Source organism: Perognathus longimembris, chromosome 10 (genome assembly GCF_023159225.1).
Source record: "Perognathus longimembris pacificus isolate PPM17 chromosome 10, ASM2315922v1, whole genome shotgun sequence".
Classification (NCBI taxonomy): Eukaryota; Metazoa; Chordata; class Mammalia; order Rodentia; family Heteromyidae; genus Perognathus; species Perognathus longimembris.
Window position 1 is genome coordinate 8939897 of NC_063170.1, and position 26560 is coordinate 8966456.

A 26560-nucleotide genomic window follows, 5' to 3' on the forward strand; every position below is an offset into this window, starting at 1 on the left:
ATACAGTCATGCATTTTCTGATGACAGGAATATGTCCTGAGAAATGCGTTGTTAGGTGATTTCATAATTATACTAATACCACAGAGTGGGTTTCCACAAATGAAGAAGACTATGGTGTCACTAGGTGATATAGTTTTATGGGACCACTGTCATATATGGACTCTATTGTCAACTGAATGCTGTTATGTAGCACGTGACGGTATGGCACTAGAGCAATATTATACTAAGTAAGCTTGTTTTTTCATAAGTGGAGAATCTAGGGAAAACCAAGTAAAATGGTGCTAAGTGTCTCTGAGTGTGACTATGTGTTAGAGCTTCCAGAAAAAATATGGGATGCCCAGGGAAATTTTAATGTCAAGTAAGCAAAAAGTAAACTGTAGTATAAAATGGTTCATTCAGTATGAGGAGATATTTGTACTTGTATACGAGGCGAGCACTCTTTTTTTTTTTTTGGCCAGTCCTGGCCTTTGGACTCAGGGCCTGAGCACTGTCCCTGGCTTGTTTTTGCTCAAGGCTAGCATTCTGCCACTTGAGCCACACTTGAGCCTGGCCATTTTCTGTATATGTGGTGCTGGGGAATTGAACCTAGGACCTCCTATATATGAGGCGAGCACTCTTGCCACTAGGCCATATCCCCAGCCCCATATTTGTACTTGTAATAAGCAAGAATTTCTCTAGAATTCAAATTTAATTGGGAAAGATGTTTTTTTCCTCTCAGATCTAGCATCCTAGTGGGCATGTATATTTATAAAATCTAGGCAAATGAAGTTATAGAAATCATGGTACTTCTGCAGCATGACTTATTGGCGTGACAGTCCATGTTTTTATGGTAACCCTTATGTTACCAATTTTAGTTGTTTGAACAACACTGATAAGAAGCTCATTCTAAAATTTATATGGAAGGTCAAAGAGCCTAAAGAATTAAAACATTACTGAAGCTGTGTATAGAGGAGTTCATGCCTTTAATTCTAGATACTCAGAATGCTGAGATCTGAGGACCACATTTGAAGCCAGCCTAAGTCTGGGCAGGAAAGTCTATGAGGCTTTTATCTTTAATTAACCACCACAAAGCCACAAGTAGAGCTGTGGCTCAAGTGCAGAGTGACATCCTTGAGCAAAAAAGCTGAGGGACAGTGCCCAGGCACTGAATTCAAGCCCAGTACTGGCATAAAATAACAACATCAACAACCCATTATGGAAAAAGAATAACAGGAGAAGATTGCCTTACCATATACCAGGTCCTATGAAATGGTAGTGATAGGAAGGGTAGTACAGATAAATTGACCAGTGAGATATGGGGAGAGAGCTACAAATCAGAGACCCATTTGTATGTGGACATTTGTATGACAAAGGTGGTATAGAACATCAGTGGGGAAAGGAAGGAATCTGCCCAAGGCTGGTTAGTGTAGGGGTGCAAATTCCTGATCAACTTGTTTCAGTTTGAGCAACTCTGAATGGCCAATCCCATTCTAGATCTCCTAGTGTGATTAACCAAAGTCTGGTAGGCTCATCATGGTGTTTATTTTTTTCTTTTTGCCTAATTCTGGTTTCTTATTCCTCACAGTTTTCATTACAAGTATTTCTACTAGTAAGTCTTCCATGTGCAAATATCAGACTTACAGATTATTATTTCTATGAAATTGAGATTCACCAATTTGCTCAGGAAGCAGAGAAGAAATTGGTAAATTGACAAGAAAGAGCTGGGGATGGGGAGAGGACAGGGGAAAGCTGTCTTTGAGGAGAGAGGGCCACGAACAGGGAGGGGTTCAACATGTGGAGAGAATGGGAGACGGACCTGGGTCTCTGCTCACCTTCTCTTCCAAGATATACTGCTGGTCAAATTCTAAGGAGTAAAACTCAATTGGAAAGTTACAGGGATTCCTCACAATCACGTCAGCCTCATCTCCAGTTGCAAAGGGCAGCAATGGCCCCAGTTCTAGAACTGAAGGACAGAATTCCAGGCGTGGCTCCAGACCTTGTCCATGTGCAACAAGAGTAAGCCTTTGAGAGCTCTGACCAATCTGGAAAACCAGAGTTTGGCTGTAGAATTTCTGGAAAATATGGACACAAAACAAGAACCCAAATTTAAAAAATGCTATATGCCTTTGTCAAACTGAAAACTACTAAGGGGACAAAAATCCTGTGTAGATGAAAAATGCAAACTTTTCTAATAAAGTGGCACAGGTACAATTTCTACCATCAGTATTTATATGGCGGGTTATCTAGCAGGCCAGGCATTGTCTCCAGAGCTTCACTTCTTGGAGCAGGCCTGAGTGCCACTCTTAACCTTCAGAGCTTCCTATACTTAGAGTTCCAGCTCCTACTGTCAGTACCTGTGCATTTGAAAGCTCTCATTTTAAGCATCCTATTTTGGTGGAGGAAAGCAGTAAAAATACACAGCTTCCTTTGTTCCTGGGGAAGGATGGTTCTGAGACATACACTTTATATTTCCTAGAGATAGGGTATTCTGTCTATCTGATACAATTATAAGAAGGTCATAACTACTCATGTTTTCTCAAAATGGACAGATCTTTTTTTTGTTCAGTGGTTCCTAATTCACTAGGAATCCTATTACAAATGAAGATCCATAGGCCATATTCCTAGACATCTTGAGTTCCCCAAGGCAGAGCAAAGCTCAGGAATCTGAATTTTTAACCAGATGCCCAGATTATTCTGATATAGTTGGGCTTATGACTTGAGTCTAGGGACTTGTGAGTGAATGTCTTTATAACTTGAAGAGCTCCTATCTTAGTTAAAGGGAGAAAATCAGATAGATAGAAGGTATATGGACATATCTACAGATATAGAAAAATCTGTTGCTGGCTGAAAGGATTTTGTATGTATCATGAGTTTAGAACCATATGACAAAACGTCTATGTATTAATTGCTTAATTGTTAATAAAAAATTTCTAAAGCATTTGCATTTTAGAGTATTCTGTTATAATGTCTAAGAGTTGCTACTGCAGGCACCAGTGGTTTCTCTGGGCTACTGGTGTTGATGGAGATACAGATGTGTGTTTGTTGATTTCAGTATAGCCAGTAAGTTCTCCCAATTAGTGGGAACAATTTTTTTTTAGTTTCTTTTCTTTTTTTTTTTTGGTATTTATTATCAAACTGAATTACAGGGAGGTTACAGTTTCATACATTAGGCATTGTATACATTTCTTGTACTGTTTGTTACCTCGTCCCTCATTCCCCCTCCCCCTCCCCCTTTCCCTTTCCCCCGCCCCATGAGTTGTTCAGTTCATTTACACCAAACAGTTTTGCAAGTATTGCTTTTGTAGCTGTTTGTCTTTTTTTACCCTGTGTCTCTCGATTTTGGTATTCCCTTTCAATTTCCTAGTTCTAATACCAGTATACATGTTTTCAATATACTCACATAAGATACAGAGATAGTGTAGGTACAACCACAGGAGGGTGATACAAGAAGGTCATCAACAATAGAAGCTACAGTTACACATGGCACATTGAAAGTAGTTACAGCTGTGATATAACAATTGTTTCCATAACATAGAGTTTATTTCACTTAGCATCAACTTATGTGTTCATAAAGGTACAGCTATTGGGCTGCTGTGATCCTCTACTGTGACTTGCCTAAACCTGTGCTAATTATTCACTATAAGGGAGACCATAGAGTCCGTGTTTCTTTGGGTCTGGCTCACTTCACTTAGTATAACTTTTTCCAAGTCCTTTCATTTCCTTACAAATGGGGCAATGTCATTCTTTCTAATAGAGGCATAAAATTCCATTGTGTATATGTACCACATTTTCCTGATCCATTCATCTACTGAGGGGCATCTGGGTTGGTTCCAGATTCTAGCTATGACAAATTGTGCTGCGATGAGCATTGTTGTGCTGGTGGCTTTAGTGTGATTTTGTTTGTGGTCTTTTGTAGTGGGAACAATTTTTAAGAATTAACATCGACAATCCTGGTTGCAGGTTGTAATGTCTTATCTGAAGCTCAAGGATCAGATACTTTAAAATTCAAATTTTTAACAATGTTAAGTATAGAACATATATTCTATGTTACTAATGCTTTTAGTAGAGTATCAGGGAAGTGCCTGTAATCAAACACATTAGTGTTTCTGCAGCTGCAATGTTTGACTCTGAAAACCAAGTAGGATTTAGTCTATGTCAGTTCATATGAGATTTTTCTGCCAAATAAATTTTGATAGGAAACTTATGAAATACTCCCCTTCCCAACAGTGTTTTGGGAACTTAATGGATTTCAGAATTGCTATAAGAGATTTTGATATGGAATAACATTACTTTTTATTTTATCAGTGAGCAAATTGAGGCTTAAGGAGCTAAGTGATTTTCTAAAAGACATATGACCTATATGTGCAGAGGTAGAAGACCTTCACTGATCTAGGGTGGTTTATAAAAATTGATTTGCCAGCTAGATCTACTGATTTCGGGCCATTAATCCACACAGCAACTTTGAACTAGAAGTACTTGAGCAGCCACATTCAGAATAGCAATGCACAGACTGCTCACAGTTTCTCTTCAGACTCAAGGCAGCAAAGGCCTTAGCAAAGCTCAGAGGTCTGGAGAATCTCATTTCTTTTAAGCTCACCTCTTCTTTTGGCATGAATTTCACTTGCACGTTGGACCTCTCACCAGGATCTAAGACTCCAGAAGTAGGTTGGATCTCAAAGATACGTGTCTTTGGTTTTAATTCAGCACGTAGTTTCCGTCGTAAGTATCTTGGCATGTGTTTCTCCAGCTGGTTAAAAATTTAAACAATTAAGATGAGTGTGGGGCTCAAGCCTGTAATTAGCTACTTAGAGGCTGAGATTGGGAGGATCCTTGTTTGAAGTAAAAAAAGTTCCTGAGAATCCATCTTAACCAAGAAAATGCTAATCAGGGTAGCTATGTGGGAAGTGTAAATAGGAGGATAATAGCCCAGGATGACCCAAGGAAAAAGGGTTGGGGACCTGGCTCAAATGGTTAAGAGCCTGCTTTCCAAGCTCAAGGCCCTGCGTCCAAACCCCAGGACCACAAAGAAGAGGACAAACAACTAGATAATCTTCTATGAAAAATGGACTCATTTCATTTCCCTCTTAGACAACCTACATTTTCTGAGTACTTCCAAAGTATCAGGGATGGGTGGATACCAGAGGTACCAAGAATAATGACATTTCCCTGATAGCAAGGCCTGACAGAACCATGACTCCTGGATTTAAGGTTTTGGCAATGGTTCCCACTGAATATGTTTGAGCTAGATACTGGAATTAATAGAGGAAGGGCCTAGAATTACTGCTCTGGCTGAGTGGAGAGGGAGAAAAGGGGGATCTATTGCCATAATTCACTTACCTTACTAACAGGTGTTTGACTCTGGATAAACCACTCACAAGGGACTTGGAGATGATTGGAAAGTTGAATAGTTTCTACCATGCACTGTCCGCACTGAATTGTGGCAAACTCCACTTTTCCACAAGACAATGACATAGTTGGAATGGTCACGTTGGCTCGGAGAATGATGCGAACTGTTGGCCCTCCAACTACCTGGAGTGGACATGAAATTGCTGTTACCATGTGGAAGCGGTTGAGGGGGAGGATCAGGGTTCAGACATAATAACAGTTTGGGGGGCGGGAAGTGATCAGCAGGCAGAGCTGGGAAGCTGAAGCATGGGTCAGTGGTGTAGCATACCTTAATGGGGAGAATGATTTCTTTGTTTCCCACAGGAAGATTGGCCCCTTGTGGGTCAAATCTCACTTCAAATGTTTCTGTTTCACAATAAGGCAGATTCTTTACACGATCTAGTTCAGTACTGAAGCCTAGATCAAGAAAAAAAATTTCTTAATGAGAAGGTGAAACAGGAGCTGATTCGAGTAGACCTTCTCTGGGGCAGGATGACCACTCAAAGTATCATTGAACAGCCCAACAACTCCATTCATGATTCCAGAAGTATGAATGCTACTAAGACAAGGCTTAGTAGATGGATAGCTTCCTTAATGGGAATGACAAAATGCAATAGGAGAGCTATCCCTAGCATGGTTACCTGTCTCATGGAGGACATGCTTTTCTGCATGGAAGGACACTGGAAAGTGACTTGTGTTGGTGATCTTGATGATGTGGGTTCGGACGTCACCAAGGACAATGTGGCCAAAGTCCAGTATGTACTCTGGTAGATGAATTCTAAAACAGTTAACACGATCTTCTTTATTAGTCACTTTCAGATCTGCCTACTGCATATTCCTTTATAGCCACACCCAGTCTCTAATCCATAGCCCTTACTCTTTTCTTAGGGTATTTACTTTAGGAAAGTTGTAAAGTGAGAGAATGTGAGTTTCTTTCCAATCTACTATGCACATCATGTTCTCCAAAGTGCAGAATAGCTACAGTCCACTCCCTGGATGGACACTAGAAACAACCTAATTCCTTTAGAAGTCCACATCATTTTAGCCATCATCTCCCTAATTGGTCTGAAATAGGGTCTGACTATTAGATACAGATGGAACATTCTGAGTTTAGAGAGCAGAACTGCCTCGTTGGCTTAATGGTAGGGGATGGCAGACAACATGGGTGAGTGGGTTTCATTTCTAGATGTTTAATTTCAGGGGACACTCTATTCTTCTGGCTCTATTACACTCTGAACACAACACCTTGTTATTTTTAACACACCATGTGAAATGATTTCTTTTTTCTTTTGCTTGTCTTTCCTATGGCTTAGCCCCTGTTGTCACTGTATTTGATTTTGGTACCCTGGGTATTGTATGTAAGTTTGTCTGAATCATGGAAAGGAAGGGGAACATCAAAACGGTGAGACAAAGGGTAAAAGGTGCACCAATGCAACAGCAATACTTACTGTTGTAAACCAACTGTACAACTCGGGGGGGGGTGGGAAGGAGGAGAGAGGAGGTTTGACAAGTTTGACAAGAAATGTACTCACTACCTTACCTATGTAACTGTAACCCCTCTGTACATCACCTTGACAATAAACATTAAAATAAAATAAAAAAATAAACACAGTACCTGAAGGGCACTTACCTGGCTAGCCTGCGGTGACCTCGATGGCTGAAGCACATGTCATCTATAGAATTAATAGTTTTTTGATGATCTAGAGCAAACTCTTGGACTATAAGTCGCTCTACTTCCATCTGGAGATGAGCACTTAACTAGAAGAAGACATTAAGCAAATTGTTGTAGAATATGCATGCTTAGTGAGGATGATGTGGTCCATAGGGGATGAAAATTGATTATTCTGGGGAGTGAAAAAAATGTCTATTTTAGGAGGGCCCCATTCTGAACTGACCCTCCTCTTGGCTAACTCCATACATTTCCTAGGGAGTCTCACTGTTTCCTATGATTACAGCGACTATGATGATTCTCAAGTCACTTTCTCTCTCAGCCCCAGCAGTGGCTCTGACTTCTTTGCTGGATGATGTACAGAAATCTCATGCCCAGTAATGGATCACGTGAATTAATTCCCCTTCTTCTCCTTCCCACAACTGCTCCCCTCAAACTTTCCAGTGTCAGGGTTCTCCTGCTTACCCTGTCATCTGAGGGAGATACATGGCAGTCACCCCTACCTTATTCCCTACCCAATTAATCTGAGTCTATGACCATTTCACCTCTGGAATATTTCTTGAACCCACCCAATTCGCTCCACCATCACCATCAGCATTGTTTACATATTATCTCACCTAAAATCATCCCACCAGCTTAAAAAAAACACTGCATCTCACCACATCTACTCTCATCCTAGAGCTTCACAAAGCAACCATATGTATCTTCTAAAGGTGAAGTGCCTCTGGTTGAGGTGCTTCAGTGGCTTTCTGCTGTGCTCAGGAAAACATATAAAACCCATAATGGGCTCTTGAGGTATCTATTCACTTTAGGTTCATCTTGCCTTCCCTTCCTCTCCCTTTCTTTTCCTTAGCTATCTTTCCCCTTCTGTTCCCCAGAGACACTATGCCCCTGGACCTCTGCATATGAAATCTTCCTGTACACATTCTGTGCAGGGAGAAGCTAGTTTTTACCTCAGTAGATTCATCATCAGGCACTACTTCAATAATCTCAAAGTGATCCATAACATCATATTTGTTGTACTCTCTTTCTATATTTTTTTTGGCTTGATACAAATAGGTTGCATATCTGTCATTGCCTTTGGAAATTGGAAGGAGAAGAGAGTCAGCATAGTTAGAAAAACATAAATTATCTCCTAAACACCAACTCTCAGCACAGGATAAAATGAGAAGGGAAGGGAACTTTTTGATACTTTACCTGCCATGTTTTCTCTGCTTTAAAGGATGAAGTAATTGGTGCACATATTAAATATGTACCTGAGATCATACTGAGTTTCATGAGATTGTACTTGAGTTACTATCTGGTATTCAAGAACTTGGAGGCTTACTGGGGCATTCACAATTCTAACCCTAAAGCTCTGGAGCCCCTCAAAACTAGACACATCAGGACAGCTGCCAATCTTCAAGTTACTTTTCATGTCTCTTAAATCTCACTTGACAAAAAGAATATATTTGGATCAAGAACATTTAAATGAGCTACAATATAATATTCTGAGTGAAGAAGGGTAGGCACTTCGTGGAATAATCTGAGATCCTCAAAGTCACCATGAAGCTAGAGAAAGGTCAAGTGCTTAGAGGGGCAAAGGCAAGGTAACTGAAATGCTACTATGAAACAATAGGAAAGAAAGAAGAAGGCCAAGGAGTGGGATCTTAGTCTCTAACTTTGTAGGGCAAGTAGATTCTAAAGAACTCAAACAGGGGTTCTATGAAGAACAAGACACTTCGTTTGATGCTTGTTCCTATCCTGTGTCAGGAAGATCTGTGCAGCCAATTTTGGGCATCTACTAAGACAGAAGTATCAACCTGTCATAGAGGGAGGGTCTTAGGAGCCATACAAGACCAGAAGAGTCTTGGGAAGGCATCTGGGCAGGCAATTAAAAATGTATAATTTAGCTTTCAAATCATGCAATGCCCAAATAAGGGATCAGAGGCTACGGCTGCCTTTCTGTGCAGCTCATAGTTTCAGAATCCAATACCCGAAGTATATCAGCCCTCACCTTTTCGAGTGAAGATGCTCTAAATATGGTATTGGGAAAGAAGATTCAGGGGAAGATGTGGGGAGAAAGAACATGCCCCGGACCAAAGGCCTTTGAAGTGAAATTTCTTGATACTTCTGTAGGTAATTCAGTGATGGTAAAACTGGTCAGAGGTCGTGGTTAGGGACTTCTATAAGCTCTATCTTGTGTCTCTAAACTCATGGCACTAGGTCAAGTTAAACCTTTATTTACTTTCTTCACCCCCCCCCCAACCTTTTGAAAACTGAGAAATAACACAGCAGGGGATTAAAGTTCCCAAGAAAATAATGTGAGTAGCTCTTGGCTGAGGAGACATTGTAAGGGAGAGCGGTACCTCGGAGGTTCCTGGGGAGGTCAAGGCAGATCCGGGGAAAGATGCCCTCTCCACTCAAAGTGATGTTTTCTGGGTCCAGGTGGGCGATCTGTATCTGGAAGCTCCTTTGAAAGACTTCAGGTATTCCAGGTAAGTAGTAAACCTTCAACACATGCTCTTGATTTGAATGGATAAAACCCTGTGCAGGAGAAAGCCCAGAGAGAGCTTTATAATTTACAAATGGACTCCTACTCTTGGTGGGTGGAAGACTGGATAATCCCAGGGGCTGTAGTGCTGGGTGTTCTCTAGCATCCTTTCACCTCCCACCACCCAAGATCTGCTCCTAAGACACCAAGCAAATATGTGAGCAGAGATTTCATAAAACAAGAATAATAAAGAGCAAATAAGAACAGTAAAAACAAAAGCAAAAAGCCAAAAATCCTCACCTTTGGATCATCAGGGGAATGCAAATTAAGATCATAGTAAAAATAAAACCCCAACTAACCCACAACTCACCCACTCTTGGTAAAAATTTACCAAGTTTTGGTGAGAATACATCTCACACGTTCCTTTCATACACCTCTGGTGGGATGTCAATAGAAATAAGCATAAAGAAAGCCACTAAGTGATTACAGAACTGGGGATTGAACCCTCCAGCTTATTGGGCAAGTACTCTACTATTTGAGCGACACTACCAGTGCTTTTGTCTTTGTGTTTCTGATATAGAGTCTGTTTAATTTTTGCCAGAGTTGGCTTTGCACTTTGATTCTCCTAACACAGACAAGTGCTATCACGCCTGGCCAAGTAAAACCCTTTTGTACCATATTAATAAAGCTGATCTATGTACACAGCCTGTGACCTGGCAACTCCATTCCTGGGAAAATTCTCTAGGAAAACTTCCAGAAGATATATAGGGGAAAAGTCACAACAGGATTACTTCTGATAAATTATTGAGGGGGAAAACCAAAAGTGTTTTCTCAGGAAAATGCAAATTTAATTTTTTTTTTTTTTTGCCAGTCCTGGGCTTGAACTCAGGGCCTGAGCACTGTCCCTGGCTTCTTTTTGCTCAAGGCTAGCACTCTGCCACTTGAGCCACAGCGCCATTTCTGGCCATTTTCTGTATATGTGGTGCTGGGGAATTGAACCCAGGGCCTCATGTACAGGAGGCAAGCACTCTTGCCACTAGGCCATATCCCCAGCCCACAAATTTAATTTAAGTAGAGTTGGAAAAGGAATAATATTCAGTAGTAAAGACAAATGAACTGTAGCTACCATGCAACAATACAGATGAGTCTTAGAAACCACAATATAGGGTGACAGGAACAAATGGCACAGATTACATTTCATGGTGTCATTTATAAACTAAAGTTCAAAGCAAAGCACAATATCATAGAACAAAACCTCCATGAAGGCAAGTCTGTTTTCTGTCTCTCCAGTGCTAGAAAAACGCTACAGAAAAATAGGTGTTTAGAAGTTGATAAATTTGTGCTTTGAAGATACATACATGAAATGAAATTATTTTTAAAACAATATTCAGACAAGAGGTTACTGGTTATAAGTAAGCAGGGACATGAGATGAGAAAGGAACCTAATGGGTTTCAGGCTGGACAATACACTGCATGCATGTCCATGATAAGCAAATGCAAACGCACAGCTGCCAGTCTAGATTTGAGGATGGAAGGCTCTGCTTATGGTGTCTGTAAGCCAAACACACTAATAGATTTCTTTTCTGTACAGCAAATATGATATAGTAAAGCCTTCAAAATTATGAATCAAGCAAAAAAATAAATCCGAGGTCAGTAATCAGAACAGAAAAGAATCACACAGCTAAAATTACCAAAGGAGGCAAATCTGACTACAATCTGAAACCTGAGAAAAATAATAGCAAACTGAGTTTCAGTTATATAACTGCTTCACAAGCCACTCCTCTCCTCCTCCTTCTCCTCCAGCTACCATGTGACCCACCATGAACCTGTTTGCTAGTTGGGCATCTCACTATTTTCCTTAGGATAGCCTCAAACTGTGATCCTCCCAATCTCTACCTCCTGAGTAGCAGAGATTTACAGTGTGTGCCAGGAAAAAAAATGCTTTTATGCATAGCCAGATGAGAGATGCTCCAGGAATCACAAGGCAAACGTGAAGACATTAGTGGAAATACAACTTACAAGTGTATATTTTGAGACAGTCTTGCAATTTGGCCAAAGCTGGCTTCAAACACACATTCCTCCAACCTTCTAAATGCTGGGATTATAGACCTGCCTCACTATATCTGGCTAAAATAAATTTTCTTCTTTTTTAAAAAAATATATCTTTCAAACAGTTGTACAAAAGGGTCTCAATTCAATATGATAGTTTATGAGTTACAGTGCAACTTTATTCATGGATTGTACCTTTCGTGTTCCTCTGATGTATCTTGTGGCTGGAAAATGGTTAATATAGGCTTTGACAAGTTGTTGTTTAATAAGTGAGTGGCCTAGATTTATTTATTCTTATTCCTTTTCAATTTTTTTTGGCAATCTTGGGGCTTGAATACAGGGCCTGGGCCCTGTTCCTGGCTTCTTTTTGCTCAAGGCTAGCAGTCTACCATTTGAACTACAGAGCCATTTCCAGCCTTTTCTGATTATATAGTACTGAGGAATTGAACCCAGGGCTCCGGGCATGCTAACAAGCACTCTACCACTAAGCCACATTCCCAGCCCTTCTTAGATTTTTTTTTTAAAAGGTTTTCATTTAAAGAAGTCACACCAGCGTCTTAGAAGTGAATGCTCCACCTATGCCCACCCAGGTGTGTAGGTTCCAGGCCTGTGTGTTCACTTACCTTGAGAGGCAGAATGAGTGGCACCCCGGGGAGGAGATTGTCTGGGGAGGACTTGTGGTTAGTGAGAACCTTGTACTCGAAGCCAACTTTCCCAGTGTTCCTCAATGTGATTCGACGCTCTGTGGTATGGTCAAACAGCTGGAGAGGAGAGGAATGCTTCTGTCACCTACCTGGGGGCTGCTGCTCTCACCCTGATGAAGGGGTTGAGACTTGAATGTCAACCATGCTGGGGTTTCAGAAAATGGTAGGAAAATCAAATGAAACATTTGGCAAGAAGCTGGCAGCAAAACATTGATCAGGATGGTGGAAGCAGATTCAGGACGGAGGACAGGACAGAAAGTGAGACTGGGATGATCAGGATGGCTCAACACACAGTCAAGGACAAGGACTATGGTGCATGTTTAAGGCAAACCCCAGAAAATCTCCACCCAATGCTGTGCAGTACCTGTAATCCATAGTTCATATCCTTGGTGTCAAAGGAATAGCTGACCAGGGATGCCTGTCCCTTTAGTGTTATCTCATAGGTGGGTCCTCCTTCCACTTCACACAGAGCTTTGGCCTGGGCAACTATATCGCAATGTCCATAGAAGGTGAAGAATATCTTCTGGCTGGTGTGTGGCCACAGGATTCCATAGAGGGGCAAAATGTCAAACACCTGCAGAGAAAGCCACCTTACCTGAGAAAGGTGATCAGGATGATGGCTTGCAGGAGGTGAGTTAAAGTCATGTCAACTGACAGTCAAGTTCCTGACTTGTGACTTGTGTGATTCCCTAAGAGGTGATTAACTCACTAGGTTAAAAGCATCCAATGGCAAATGGAGGTCACAGTGCTCTGGTGAGATGTGTTTCTGACCTGGGGCTGGTTGCTTGGTCAGCGCGAGCCAGTATGAGATGACTTCCAGGAGCTACAAGGTGTTACTTACTTCTTCTATCCCAATGGAAAGCATATCCTCCAGTTCCAAGTTCCACGGGGATTCCTGAAACTCTGGTTGTAGCTGGCTTTTATTTATTTCCGTAGGACCACTTTTCAGTCTCTAGAAATTAAAGATGTAAGGAGAAGCTAGTGGACATAAATCACGAATCATTGAGATAGTTATGCCTCCCCATCTGCCAGAAAAAGGAAGTATGTTGCATACAATTATATGATTATAGAAACAGTGCATTGTTTCCTAGGTAATCAGACAGTACATATCAGAAAGTACATATATGGACCTTTGCTGCATTGATATTCATAAGAGCAAAACATTGGAAGTAAACTAACTATCAATGGAAGATCACTTTAAATAAAGTTTACACAGTTTCTCTCTATATGGAGGATGATGTGTATTATGGACATAACATACTATTAAATTAAGAAGAACCTCCATTGGTGTAAAATTATATAGGCCTCATGTCTGAAGGTGTTAGTGGGTAAGTATAGTTCATTCCAAGATTTGCACATAGAAATAGATATCTGGAAGGTTGTTTGCTAAACAATTTCAGTTTTTTTTAATGAATGATGAGATTTTGAGGAGAGTTTTTTGCCTTTTCAGTCTTGAAATTTCTATGTCAAATATCTTTGAAAATCAGAAAAGAATTAACAATTAAATGACAAGTGTGTTATAAATGCACACATACTCATTCTAAAAATATTTGAAGTTACAGAAACTCCACAAGTATGAAAATGATGACATGTCATCTTCCCATGTGACAGAATCTTCTTTACAAGCATAATTAAAATATGAAAAGTGAGTATACATACATATATTTAAAAAATTCAAATTTAAAATATTCCAAAGGGGATATGGTAAAAAGGAAAAGGATCCCAAGCTCCACTCCCTAGTTCTTCAGTTGCCCTTCTGAGAGTAACCACTATCTGACTCAGATATGTTTTATGTAGTCACTAATGTAGTTACTCTTCATTCGACTAATCTTAATTGATGACTTATTATGAATACTTCTAGATCCCTGGGGAATAAAACAATGTATAAACCAGAACCTCTCATGAAGCTTATATTCCATGTATAAACTAATATATGTATTTATGTAATCTATGTAATTATTTGAGAGATAATATAGCACAGGGGTCTAGAGCAAGACAGAGCTGCCCAGACAGGGTTGTTGGAAGAAGAAAAAGAGTTAATTTCAACAATGCTTAGAATGGTGCAAAGCATATACATGTATATAACTGTTAGTTATTTTCATACATTTTTATCTTGAAATGAATATATCCCATTCTATGCTATCATTTTGTATTTTTTACTTGATCTGTTAGATACTGCACTAAATTAGTACATTGAGAACTTTTGTGAAAATATAATTTAGTTTATTCCATTAGTCTTCTACTGGCGAAATGAAGTTATTTCCTTTTGTTCTTGCTTTTACAAAGTGTAGAATGTTGTTTTTATTTTTCCTTGCAAATCACTATGCCTCTGATAACTTCCATAGGCCATCATTCCAGAAGAAGAACTTAAAGGTATGTATTTTAAAATTCTTGTCATCTTCCCTTTGTTTTTATGATAGAATCACTGAGGAAAAAAGTTCCTCCTTTAGTAGACTGTATCAGTTGTCTTTTCTGTTCTAGAAATCTCTGTCCTGACTCCTCACTGAGGTGTTGGATCCAGGGACATTTGATTGGGAAATGATTTAGATAAATCTATGTTATGTCATCCCAGCTCAACCCCAGCACTACTCCTAGCTCTGACTTTGCTTCTGGAAGGACCTCTCTACTTGCCATCCCTCCCCAGAGCAAAGGAATCATACATCTGAGATCATGGTGGTTGCTTTAGCTTTCCTCAGTTCTCTTTCTTCAGGTCTAGCATCTTCATTTATCAGGATAGTCCTGCAGAGTTTAATAAAATGGAGTCACTCATTTGGTAGTCATCACCACCTAGTCTTATCTGTAACCTGCCCCTCTTGTCTTCCTCTTTCCCTCTGCCACACCCCAGAAGAAAGGGAAGCTGCCCCTAAATATGCAGTGTGGTCCACTAAACTGGGAAGTTTTTGATAGGGACCAATCATTACTTCTTTCCTGGAACATCAAGCTTATGTCTGACCTACAGAAAGTCCTAGGAAACTTGAACCATTATTTGAGCATAAGCTTGAACCACTGCTCAGTGTTGCATATCGTACTTAATTAGAGCATTTTATTATGACAAAAATATTTGATGGATTGCTGGTATTGTTTTCCACTTGTTAACTGGGACTCAATCCTGGCTGCAGGTCTTGGGGCCATGTGAAGGGGATGGGTGAAGGGAGGGTTCAAGATACCTTGGTTTAGGACTTGGTGCCATCTTGAGAATACACCAACTTCATACCCACAAAGCCTGATTCACTATTGACTGATAAATAGTAGACTATAATCAGATGAGGAATGGGTACTAAAAAGATAAGTCAGATTAGAGAGAAGCTTGCTATTAAAGAAAACTCCAGGGCTGGGGATATGGCCTAGTGGCAAGAGTGCTTGCCTCATATACATGAGGCCCTGGGTTCGATTCCTCAGCACCACATATACAGAAAATGGCCAGAAGTGGCGCTGTGGCTCAAGTGGCAGAGTGCTAGCCTTGAGCAAAAAAGAAGCCAGGGACAGTGCTCAGGCCCTGAGTTCACGGCCTAGGACTGGCCAAACAAAACAAAACAAAACAAAACAAAGAAAACTCCATTCTGGGGTTGTGTTTACACTTACTTAATAGAATCACTGAAATCCATATCGGGGGTGTTTCCCATTGTGGCTGCTGGCCAGCTAGTAGTTGCTGATGTTGCTGGGATCGGCCCTAACTGGGAAATGGGGTTACTGAAGGGCCTCTTTGGCCATGGCACAAACCTGCAAAAGGTATGGGGAGAGGGTGACACATCAACTTCTGCAAATCAGTGCCCATGAGCTCTTACTTTCAAAGGCCAGATTCCATATTCTACACAAGATCCCACCCTGCATCTCCTGTTGGACTTGACTTGGTTAAATCACAGCTAATGTGTCATTTGCTCCTAAAATTTTTGTGATCAGCCATCCAAGTCTGGGTTGTTTCTCAGAGTCTTAAGAGTACCTCACAGGCCTTTGGGGCCTCTCCTCTCATTGGTTTTCTCAGTGTTAGACTAATAGAGCTCACTGAGCACTGCTGTCTGATACAGAGCCTGGCCTGAAGACAACCAGGCCAGGCTAAGGATGATGGGATCTGCTCTCAGGTAACCAGATAATTGGGCTGAGACAAGGTGAGTCATTTCTTGCCAGGGTCCTGGAAGTGCTCACTTCCTGTCAGGGCCCTGGAAATACAGGTTTGGTTTTTTGGCATGACCTTGCATCTGATAATGTCTTCAGTGCCCTGTAAGTGCTTAGGAAACTGCCACCAAAAAGTTTTCCACAATAGATGTCCCATTTTACTCTACCACCTGAAGTTTATGAGAGTTTCGATTGGTCTATATCCTTACCCATACTGGTATTCAATCTTTGCTACATTTTAGTCATTCAATGATGATACAGTAATAACAAACTGCATATAAATTGATTGGCTTATTTATTTTCTTAGACCGTCTTGCTTGACCCATTATTTTCTACCATTGAAAAAAATAAATAGAAAATATGAATGCTATTTTCTTGCCTAGTGAAGGAATGAAATTGAGCCTTCCTTCCTCATTGTTAAGAAGGAAGATCAATTCATTTTTCCTTTGGGGAAAAACATGGTGCTATTACCAACTGAGGCTGAGCTTACTGAACTAGAGAGCTGTGAATGCATGAAGGGCAGGATCCTGGATGTTTCTTCTTTACAACTCCATTGCACAGAATCTAATAGACAGAGCATGTGCTCTGTAGATGTTGGAGTGAATGGATGGATGAGTGGATGACTGGATGAATGAGAATGATTGAGCAGCATGCAGGATAATCTGGATGTTCTGCACCAGCACCTCTATCTGCATGTCCTTAGAGAAGTAAGGAAAAGCTCTTTCCATCCTCTCCAGACCACAGGTCTCTGGATAGTGGCCAAAGCCATGTCATTCTGGGAAGAGGCCTTCTGATGGGCGGGTGCTGGAAAATCTTCCAGGAAACTTGTTGCAAGAAATCTTTTGAATCTCATCTGTGGGCAGATTTTGATTTGGCAGGCCTCAAGTAGGGTCCCGGAATCAGTTTTAAGTCTTCCCAGGTGCTTCCACTGGACAGTGAGATTGGGAAGCCACTGTGACAGCCCAGGACAGAGCTGATAATTAATGTTGAGTTCGCACTGTAGCTGTACCAGCTAGGGACAGTGAGAACAGCACAGGACAATTCGAAGCACTTATTAAATCACTCCAGGTATGCAGAGATGCCTGGGGGACACTGCTGCACATAGAACGGTACTCTCTCATCCAACATTTGCACCCCCAGGGGGTGATGTGTGGAATGAAAAGAGAGCATGTGGGAATATTTGTCAAGGAAAAGGACAAAGCTGTGGTGCGTCTGCCCACAGGAGGAAAAACAACACCTTTGCTGACACTGATACCTGGGCAGCTGGGAAGAAGTAGTTCCTTTGGAAACAGAGGGAAGGTTAACATAGCCCTTCTTGATGGTAGGCTAAGCCACAGAGGGTAGGGAGACCTTTGTCAGAACAGAAGCCTTAACTTACTAAAATTGGAAAACCTAACAAACAGTACAAGAAATGTATCCAATGCCTAACGTATGAAACTGTAACCTCTCTGTACATCAGTTTGATAATAAAAATTTGAAAAATAAAATAAAATAAAATTGGAAAACCTGGTTTTAAAAAATCAGCTGGGTACCAGTGGCCCATGCTTGTAATCCTGGCTACTCAGGAGGCTGAGATCTGAGGATCTTGGGTTGAAGCCAGCCCAGGGAGAAAAGATGTGAGACTCATATCTCCAGTTAAGCACCAAGAAGCCAGGGTGAAAAAGCTAAGGGAGAGAGCCCAGGCCCTGAGTTCAAGTCCTAGTATTAGGATGCGTGTACACATGCGTGCGCGCACACGCGCGCACACACACACTCAAGTCTTTTTTTGGATCAGATTTCATTTTGTGCATAGGCAATTACTTTCTATGCTGACTCGAACACAATTAGATCCCATTATTTTAAAAAAGAGAGTACGTAGCAAATAAGGAAAATCAATATTGCTCCAAATTCAGAGCTACCCATATCAGAATGCCTGGAGGAACCAGTAGAGGACATCCCTTGGACAGCGACAACATTGCACAAATGTCAAATCCATGCTGACTAGCAGTTGCGGCCTGTGCTCAGCAGTCTTCCACTTCCTATTTTATTTTGAACTCTTGGGTAAGGATCAATAGAACCATTTATGCTGCAAATTAAAATAAAAAAGTGCACTATACTCTTTTCCTGCTTCCCCTTCTCTGCAAACAGTAATGTGCCAAAATAAAACCCTACAGAATGAATTTGCAAGTCAGTTAATAGTGTGTGCTGGAGTTCGTTGGGTGCTTGCAGATGGGAACATCCCAGAGCCCAGGCTTTGAGTTCAAATCCCAGTAGCAGCATGACAAACACACACACACACACACTCACACACATGCACATGCACACATAATTAGAAGACACAACATAAGAAAATACAATGCACTGTCTAGAATATTTCCCAATTGTGATCTAGAGAGGACAAATGAGATGCCTCTGACCTTAACCTTGAAGTGATTTTCCAAAAGTTTCACTATGAGGTAAGTGTGAGTCCTTTGCTATGAAGGACTGTGACCGGGATCCACCTTGAAGCACTTTTGGCAGGTATCTGTGCGCAATGGTCACTTCTAGTAAAGCTCCAGAAGGTGTCCCCACTGCTACATGCTCTTGCAAAGGCCACTAGATCGGCAGGCTGTAAAATTGTCCTTAAAATCTGATCAGCTTCAAAGATCTTGAGAAATATGTTCAAAACAGTAAGGTTGTACAAGTCGTTATTTTTTGGAATGTCTGACTTCCCATAGACTTAGCTTAGTTGGCTTTGGAGGAATTTTAATTAATATGGACATGTAGATTCATCAAACAAACTCTCTGTGAATCCTGTCACTAAATGAAGCAGTCATAACCTGGTCTCAGGTTTAGATATGCACTCATATTTTCCACTGATATCTTTCAAAACCAGCTTAACTCTCATGGAGTCTCTAAAAACCTGATGCTCTCTGCTGATATTAAAGGCAGTGAGAAGATGTTTTAAAAAGAAAGAATCCATAATAAGGTGATTAGAGTTCTTTTATAACAACATGAAAGCAGGACAAAAAGTTGTGTAACATTCAAAATTGAAATGAAAAAAAAAAACAGCCCTACTCATTTATATACGGGGTAACAGAGCCTGTACTTCAGGAAACTGGACTAAAATGAATTGCAAGTAGAAGCAGATTACAGGGGCCCCCAACATGGGGGAGACTTTTAACTTCAATACAAAGTAGGCTAAGGGCTGACCCCCCTCCCTGGTCTGCCTCTCTTTTGCTTTTGTTCAGGCAGGTGAACCACAAAGGCTTATCCCAAGGACCACGTTGTCACTGGAGGATCAGATTTCCTCTCTCATTGGCCCCTGAGGCTAACTGCATTTCCTGGTTCATTAGCAGACCTCTTCCAGCAGGAGAGGAGATTTTTGGTGGATGGGCTATGGGTGGCTTACTAAAGGGCCCCAGAGAACTCTGGAAACATCAGATAGAGTATAAAGCAGCCCACTGTTCTCTTTCATAGGAAATTTTTTTTTTTTTTTTGGCCAGTCCTGGGGCTTGGACTCAGGGCCTGAGCACTGTCCCTGGCTTCTTTTTGCTCAAGGCTAGCACTCTGCCACTTGAGCCACAGCGCCACTTCTGGCCATTTTCTGTATATGTGGTGCTGGGGAATCGAACCCAGGGCCTCATGTATATGTGGCAGGCACTCTTGCCACTAGGCCATATCCCCAGCCTCATAGGAAATCTTAATTTACCAACAATGACCTATTTGCAATAGGGGTGATGATACACATTCATTTTTGTTATACCAGGCACTTACATTTACCACATTTGTGTATATCATGTAATTTTACACCAAAAGAGGGTGGTGTAAAGGCCTATGTGGAGTAAGAAAAAGCCACCCTGGCTAATGAAGGCATTAGTGACCTTCTAAGAGAGGCAGTTAAGTGAAAGGGGCCAGAGCCATTAGGTGACACTGGGTTGGGAAGTCAATAGGGTTGTTAAGTGTGTTCCACTTTCTTAAAGTTTCCTGTTACAGAGTTGGTGTTTAACACAACAAGAGAACTAAAAGAAGGGCTTTCTAAGTCATGATGCCATCATTCTGAGACAGAAAAGGAACAGTAAGCATGTCACTGAGATTGTTAACAGAGAGGCAGATAGGAGATTTGGTCCTGAAAAGTAGAAGATGCTACTTCTTGTATATTTGAAGAAAAAAAAATGAGTTACAAAAAAAGGTGAGGAGCTCCTCTTCTTTGCCAGGGGCAAAAGAAATGAACTGATAAAACTCAGCATGAAGAAAAGCCATTGTCTAGCTTACGTGAGCTGCAGCCAGTGGGAGGGAAACCAGAGGGAAGAGCAGAGAGAGGAGGGATGGTGGAGAGAGGATCCTGGACAGGACCAGGGTGGGAAGGGCTGGAAGGAAGAGTCCATTCAGGAAGCACTGTAGAGCAAAGACTGGGGAATGGACCCAGCAACCAGGTACTAGGAGGGGAAGAGACAGAACTGAGGAAAACCAGACAGGCTCAGAGGCAGAGCATGGCCTTGGGAATCAGTTCCTGATTGACTTTTCCAGTTGCTTTCCAAAGTGATTAAAACTCCCAGCAGCAATGTCTGTGCTGTTGTCCCTCCGCATTCTCAACAGTGTGTGCTACAGGCATTTTTTATTCTATCCCATCTGGTAGGTATGTAACAGTGTCTAGTTGTTGCTTTAATTTCCATTTTCAAGATGACTAATGAGGTGGAACGTCTTTTTGTTCTTTATTGGTGGCTCAGATTTCTTCTTCTGTGAAATAACTGCCCATCATGTTCTCATTTTTTAAATTCAATTATGTCTTTTCCTTCAAAGCCGTCCTTTCAGTGTAATGTATACTACTCATTTGAAGATAATATGTATGTTAGGAATTTCTCACTTGTCTTTCATTCTTTTTCCTTTTTTATGAATAAAAGCTCTCAAAGTTAATGGATAACTTATGAAGAGTTTCCTAACAGTTTTGTGCTTTTCTTTGTATCTTAAGAAATCTTTGCTTGTTCAGAGATTAAAGAATTATCTTATGTTTCCTTCAAATTAAAAATACTGATTTTACCTTTATATATTTAATCTAGAGGGAATTAATTTCTTATATGGGGTAAGTCTAGAGTGCATTGTTTTCCTTTCTTCTTTTTTTTTTTTTTGCCAGTCCTGGGGCTTGAACTAAGGGCCTGAGCACTGTCCCTGGCTTCCTTTAGCTCAAGGCTAGCACTCTACCACTTGAACTACAGAGCTATTTCCAGCCTTTTCTGTTTATATGGTACTGAGGAATTGAACCCAGGCCTTCATGCATGCTAAGTAAGCACTCTACCACTAGGCCACAATTCCAGACCTTCTCTAGAACTTCTTTAGCATTTCCCTGAAAAATCTTTTATATCTTATTGTTATTGATCCTGGGGCTTGAACTCAGGGCCTGGGAGCTGTCTCTGAGCCTCTTTGTGTTCAAGATTAGCGCTGTACCACTTGAGCCACAGAGCCACTTCTGGTGTTTTCTGAGTAGTTTATTGGAGATCAGAGTCTCATGGATTTTTCTGTCTAGGCTGGCATCAAACTATGATCCTCAGATCTCAGCCTCCTGTGTAGCTAGGATTATAGCATATAATTAGTATGAGCTAACTGGTGGCGGGTCTGTATCATTTTTTACTTTTATATTTCTGTGTTCATTTTTAGGGTATCTTTTAAAATTAGTATGTAGTTGTAAGTGAAATCTAGAAACACAATATTTTCTTAGCTTGTTTTACTTGTATCAATTTCAATTTTCAATATATTTGTTTATTTCCACCACTTATTAAGTACCTTTTATTTAACTCTTTTCCACATCACCCTTGCTACCTTTGAAGTTTCTTGTTTTTTTTTTTTGTTTGTTTTGTTTTGTTTTTTTGTTTTTTTAGTCAGTCCTAGGGCTTGCACTCAGGGCCCAAGCACTGTCTCTGGCTTCTTTGTGCTCAAGGCTAGTACTCTACCTCTTGAGCAACAGCGCCACTTTTGGCTTTTTCTATATATTTGGTGCTGAGGAATCGAACCCAGGTCTTCATGTATAAGAGGCAAGCACTCTACCATTAGGCCTTATTCCCAGCCCCTTTTGAAGTTTAGATGTTTTCTCTTCACTTAGCTTTTTCCTCTTCTATATACTTTAATTTCTTATCTTTAGTAAGAATTATCCTTATCTAAACTGTCATTTTCTTCTCCAGAAATTCAAAGACTTTAAGATTTTAATCACTTCCTTTCTCATATATGTACATTGCTTAATTTCTGAGTCAAGGTCATGCTAGTTAGCCCAGACTGGCCTTGAACTCACAATAGGCATGTACTGTCATGCCTGGCTAGTCTTATGTCATTCACAGTTTATATGTATTATAATATATATATGTCTCTATAGATAGTCTATAATAGTTTATATATACTATCGCCTTATATTATTCACAGTTTATACATATTATTTTATGAAGTTATTGATAGCTTATGTTTATCCATAAGTATACCATTTTCTTGTTTCTTTTCAGGCATTATGTCTGGCATAATTTTTCCTTCTTCCTTAAGTATAGCCAGTATAATGTCCTTTGCAGAGGGCCCATTGAGAATGGCCTCTGGCTGTTCTGTTGGTCTAAGAGTGGTTGTTTCTGCTGACAGGTTCTTGGCAGCTCATGTCACTCTCTTACTTAGAACCCTCCCATAGCTTGTCACCACATCTTGAAAGCAAAATGAAACAACAAAAACAAAATAATTAAACTCCTTGGCATGCCTTACAACATCCTATGTAGCCTGCCTTGTAAAACTTTCCAGCCAAATCACTACCATTCTTCCTGATGATAGGTTTCTTCTTCCATAGCCTTGTTTTTTCCCCTAAATGCTTCCTCTTATGTTAATTGACTTCTAAATTGAATGCTGTCATGGGCTAAACTGTTCTCCCCTGAATTTCCTGTGTTGAAGTCCTAACCACCACTAACTCAGAATATGATAATATTTGGAGCCACTGTTTTCAGAAGAAGTTAAAATAAAGTCATAAGAGTGGGTCCTAACCCACTATGGTAGATGAGTGGAGCAGTCCTAGATGCATACTAAGTGAAGTGAATGTGCAGACACAGAGAGAGGATGTGTCCTTCTCTAGTGATCCTGAGAAGGACTTAGCCCTGTGCACACCTTGATATCAGGCTTGTAATCTCTGGAACTGTGACAACATTGGCTTCGTTATTTAAACCACCCAGTCTGTGATACTTTGTTATGAAAGCTCTAGCAAACTACTACAAAAACTCAAGATTCCTAGAAATTTTTCCTATGAGAGATCTTGTCAGCTTATGTATGCCTTAAACAGACAAATAAACAAATTAAATTAGTGTTTTGGCATGACATATTACTGGAAATGAAGATGTTCCATTTGCCATTTACCTATCCTGAAACAATTCCCTTCTTAGTTTATGTGGTTGCTTTCTTTTGAGTCTCCTGCCTTTCTTGCCTTCTTGTCTGCATCCTCTAATTCTGCCTACTTCTAAATAAAAGTGCTATTCTTGATCCTTTAGAAGCATGGGATGGGAACTCAAACGAGCACACGTATCCTGCCACCACCCCAGCTCCTCCTCTGCAAGGCAAAAAGGGCAAAGACTGAGGAAGATGAGCCCACAGAGCCACCAAACTCCCATGTTCTTGTGGGACAAAGCAGGATCCAGATCTTCATCCCCATCATTGCCATTTCCTATTCCTTCCAGAAATTCTTAAACAAACAGATGGGAGTCAGGGCCACAGGGCTGTGATATGTCGTGAGGAACTTAGTTGTATGACAGAGATTTACAAATGGGTGTAAAAAAATAACCACACACATCCCTGGAGTCCTGTTTACTGGAAACGTTTCTATTATCAATCTGCTGCTACACAGCACCTTCCCACTCACCAGGCCTCATGTCGAGGGAGTCCAACTTTCTATTTTCTACATTAATTTTTACTCTATGGGGGAGGGGCAGCATCAGCTTCTTATGGGGCTTTACCACAACATTTCCTAGTTACAGAGCTTTGATTTCCCACCATTAACAATCCTGAAGCATCCCTTCTTCCATATGGCAAAATCATATATCCAATACTACCTCCTACCAAAACTCCAGGCACCAACCTAGAGGTACCCGTTTCTAACCACATCTAGCTGTTCAGGAAGTTTTATCCATTCTTTCTCTATAGTATCTATGGGGTGGCTAGAGATCATGACAGTTTTCTTAGTTAACCAAGAACTCTGGTGGTCTAGTCTTGGCCATGTAGCCTAACTTCAGGATCTTACTGATCAGTATCTCTTTTCTACTCTTCCTGAATGAGTGGGTTATTCCAACTTTCTCATTCTTTGCTTGTTTCTCTCTGCTTAGGCTAAGTTGATTTTTTAAAAGGCCAACATGTTTTTCTCCCAATGCTTATGCAGTTTAAGTAAAAGACTTAAAAGGGAGATTCTGTAATGGTTTTTTGGCCAGCACTGTGATTCTCCATGTGTAGTTTTAGAAGGAAGGGCCAGCTGTGAATTGGTCTCTCACTTTTCAAGGTCAGAGAAGTTTCAAGGTAGGTACAGGATACCTCTCTAGAACTGTCATTTCTGGGTGTGGTTTTCTCTAAAAATGCTCTATAGGACACAAAGCCACTTATTGCATGTCATCTTTTGAAGCAAGGATTTAAGGGCAGACTGAGAACCCCACCCAAAGGCTCCTATGCCCACCACTGGGTGCCTGGGCCTCTAGGGTAGCAGGTATCTCCTTCCCTGATGGGGCCCAACGGATGTGACATTTACCCCACATAGGAGACCTTATGAGCTTTACCACTACAATTCTTCATTGAGTAATATTTGCAATGTGGAGAAGCACAAGGTAAGGTGCTTTCAAGCTGTGGGTTTTTACAAGCCTCTTTAAAGGTAAAGCCTCTTGATAGGTAAAGACTGCTGTGGGTTTTATAGCTGTGGGTTTTTACAAGCCTCTTGATAGGTAAAGACTACTTCCATCTTAATCTCTCTCTTTCTTCCTCTCTTCCCATGTCCTCCTGCCCTCCCTCCCACCCACCTTCCCTCCCTTCCATGCTTATTCTGAGTACTTTTCTGTATCTCCAACCTCCTTGTAAAATTACAATAATAACAGTATTTCCTAAATAAGTGCTGTGCAAATAAGGCCTTGGTAAAGACTAAAGAAAGCCACCTTTGGAAAGGCCTGGCATACAGAAAATGCCTACCCATCTGCCTTGGGCTTTGTGAGTAGTTTCCATGCTTGTCTCTGCTAGTTTACGTTCTTCCGCTGGATGGGGATATGTCTTATCTTTGCAATACCTACCATACATGCCATAATTCTCTGGATATAGTACTCAGCAGAAGGGTCATTTGAGTGAAAATGCACAGTAATAAAATACAAAGAGCAATGTGCTATGATATGTCAGAAAATGGTTAAGGTAGGGGCTTTGCAGTCAATACTCAAATGGAGCCTCAGACCCACATGGGCCTCAATTTCAATGAGGTCATTGTCCCTTAGCCCCCAGGGTTGTTGTAGGACATGTAGGTCACAGTGGTGCCCAGCACATGAGAACTACTCAGTTATAGCTACAACAATTGGACAGAGCTGTGGCAGAATTGTGGAATCTTCCTTTCTCATTCCCAATATCTCCATATTGAACATTCAGCCTCATGAAGCTTTCTATTGAAAATATTTCCTCCTTGATATACTTTCTTTGTGCTCTGGAAAGCTGTTAGAAGAATCTTTTCCCTCCCTCTCATAATAGAGATGTAAATTTGTTCACACTGCATTGGTGGTCTTGTTCTAAGGCCTCAAAAGTAGGCATCCTATTTTTTATATAAAAGATCACAACTGCAGAACTAGAAAATGTAAAGGTGCCTTCACAGCTGGTGCTCAGGGCTCCATGGTGACAGAGACATATTGGGTTGAAGCTTCATGGTAAATTGTTTTTCCAGCATCTGAATGATATTCCTTATTATTGGGTCCCCGGGACACTGGCAAGGTGATCTTGTTCCTTTGATACTCTTCCAAACAGGCAGCAACTGATTTCATAATTAGATGTTCATCTTTAGCTTTGGACAAGCAAAGCAACTATGATAGGCTTTTATCAATCATTATGATATTTTATGATTTATATTTTATTTTATGCTGCCTGACACTGATGGTGAGTCAGGCTCAGAGGTCCAACTGTTAACCAGCACACTGGGTTCACTACAAAACTATGTGTATTTTGAAGAAAAATAAAATAAAGAACCACATGCCCCTTAGACAGTTTTATTTT

At 40.7% G+C, this 26560-nt stretch overlaps 1 protein-coding gene across 9 annotated transcripts in view; it reads right to left on the reverse strand.

The window, feature by feature from the left end:
- Window positions 1-26560, reverse strand: part of Hydin (HYDIN axonemal central pair apparatus protein) — a 261224-nt gene that overhangs the window by 74494 nt on the left and 160170 nt on the right. For 6 of the 9 annotated variants that reach the window (XM_048355151.1, XM_048355154.1, XM_048355149.1 and 3 more), the window contains 13 exons: window positions 15842-15979; window positions 14920-14998; window positions 13101-13211; window positions 12624-12833; window positions 12179-12316; window positions 9382-9559; window positions 7987-8111; window positions 6995-7122; window positions 6006-6142; window positions 5654-5781; window positions 5317-5508; window positions 4577-4726; window positions 1812-2051 (listed from right to left, as the gene is read on the reverse strand). In XM_048355151.1, the coding sequence (XP_048211108.1) occupies window positions 1812-2051; window positions 4577-4726; window positions 5317-5508; window positions 5654-5781; window positions 6006-6142; window positions 6995-7122; window positions 7987-8111; window positions 9382-9559; window positions 12179-12316; window positions 12624-12833; window positions 13101-13211; window positions 14920-14998; window positions 15842-15979 (1954 nt within the window). Of the gene's footprint in view, window positions 1-1811; window positions 2052-4576; window positions 4727-5316; window positions 5509-5653; window positions 5782-6005; window positions 6143-6994; window positions 7123-7986; window positions 8112-9381; window positions 9560-12178; window positions 12317-12623; window positions 12834-13100; window positions 13212-14919; window positions 14999-15841; window positions 15980-26560 lie in introns of those variants that run through there. The other 3 variants (XM_048355155.1, XM_048355153.1, XM_048355158.1) reach the window with 3 other exon arrangements.